Here is a 1,541-nt window from a genome sequence, read left to right on the forward strand (position 1 = left end):
GTTCTAGGGGAAAAAAAAATCTTCACAACTGGCTTTCCTGTTCCCATTTCATGCTGACCCGTAATTTTGAATAGGTAATTTCACAAAAAAAAATCAATCATTTTACTTTTCCGAAACAAAATCCATTCGCTAAAGGTTAGAAAGGCATATGTATCATATAGAATAATTTTATTGATAAAAAGATCTATATCTTTACAATGACTAATTTTTAAACCTCTTATAATGTGCATGACTAAATAAAATTTAAGACAAGTTGTTGGCATGACAAATAAAATAGTCTGATAAATCAACAAAGTAATATAAACTTAAAAAAAATAATAAATAAAATAACTGCTAACAACCTGTCAACATAAATATCACATTAACCAGCTGCAATAGCTTGACATTCGAGACTGAATGCAGACAGTCTCCTTAATTATCATCCCTTCCATAACAACATGTGGAACCATTTATTTGGCATCTCTTAACAATCAATGGAAGTTGAATGATATTGCAAGTAACTTTACAAGTTACGATATCTGGCACACCATTGTATGTACCGTCCCCACTTTACCAGGAGAATTTTCTGGTATGCAAGTGTGGGTGGTATTCTTTCTTGGTGTGCAGGCTGCAACATGGCAGGTACTATGCAGCGCCGTCCTTTCAAACAGGATCAGATTTTGTGGGCGGTCAAAAGGACCTCCCAAGGTATAATGTTGTACTCTGAGTGGCCAATTCCAAAAAGCCAAGACGACTGTACAATTCAAGAGTATGTTTTTCTCCAACACTGACACTACAATGTCCACTGAATACACCTGAAACAGAAAAAATTTAGATAAATAAATAGCAGGTAACTAGCCTTCCTCTAACACATAAATCAAAAGATAATAAATGGTCAATCAATAAGTGACAGTAAATCAATAGTTCAAGTACTGCAAATCAGTATAAAACTTTTCAAGTTACACAAATTATTAGACATCTTACCTTTGGATCTTAATGATGCTAACATACATGTCAACAACCTCTTGGTTATAGACTCATCCGCAATTGTTGGAAGGCAGGAAATATTCAGAACAGCTGGATGCGAAGCTGCAAGAGCTTCAGGTGGAGCTTGTGGTTCAGATGCTAATGTAACCAGTAATTCTTCACAAGGTGTTAGCATGACACCTTCTTCTCGTGTTACCTGTAACATGTAAAAACACTTATTATTGGTACTAGATATACAAGTAGTACTTACCTCACAAAATAATTTAATAAGCTTACTGCCTGAAAGACTAAATTCCTCTTTTAACTCCTTAAAATATTTGAAAACAAAGTAATGTCAGGAAAAGCAAATTCTATCACAACAACAAAAATTTAACCATAACAAAGTCTCCAGATCTGAAGCTTTATTGCTGTACTTGTATATACAAGTATAGCAATAAATCTTCAAATTTGGAAACTGTTAAAGTTCGTTAAACATTAGCCACATTGTATATATGCACAATGTGGCCAATGTAAACTGAATAATGGAGTCAAACTCCTTTGGATTCTTTAATTTACATGCTGTCAAGGAAATACCA

The 1,541-nt window shown here is 33.9% G+C and overlaps 1 protein-coding gene across 2 annotated transcripts in view; it reads right to left on the reverse strand.

The window, feature by feature from the left end:
* Positions 1-153: 153 nt before the first annotated feature.
* The window catches only part of LOC119593991 (protein O-GlcNAcase-like), an 11,665-nt gene continuing 10,277 nt past the window's right edge, over positions 154-1,541 (reverse strand). For both annotated transcript variants that reach the window (XM_037943016.1, XM_037943015.1), the window contains 2 exons: positions 964-1,162; positions 154-794 (listed from right to left, as the gene is read on the reverse strand). In XM_037943016.1, the coding sequence (XP_037798944.1) occupies positions 670-794; positions 964-1,162 (324 nt within the window). In that variant the 3' untranslated portion in view covers positions 154-669. The remainder of the gene's footprint in view (positions 795-963; positions 1,163-1,541) is intronic.

This window comes from Penaeus monodon, chromosome 33 (assembly GCF_015228065.2).
Source record: "Penaeus monodon isolate SGIC_2016 chromosome 33, NSTDA_Pmon_1, whole genome shotgun sequence".
NCBI lineage: Eukaryota > Metazoa > Arthropoda > Malacostraca > Decapoda > Penaeidae > Penaeus > Penaeus monodon.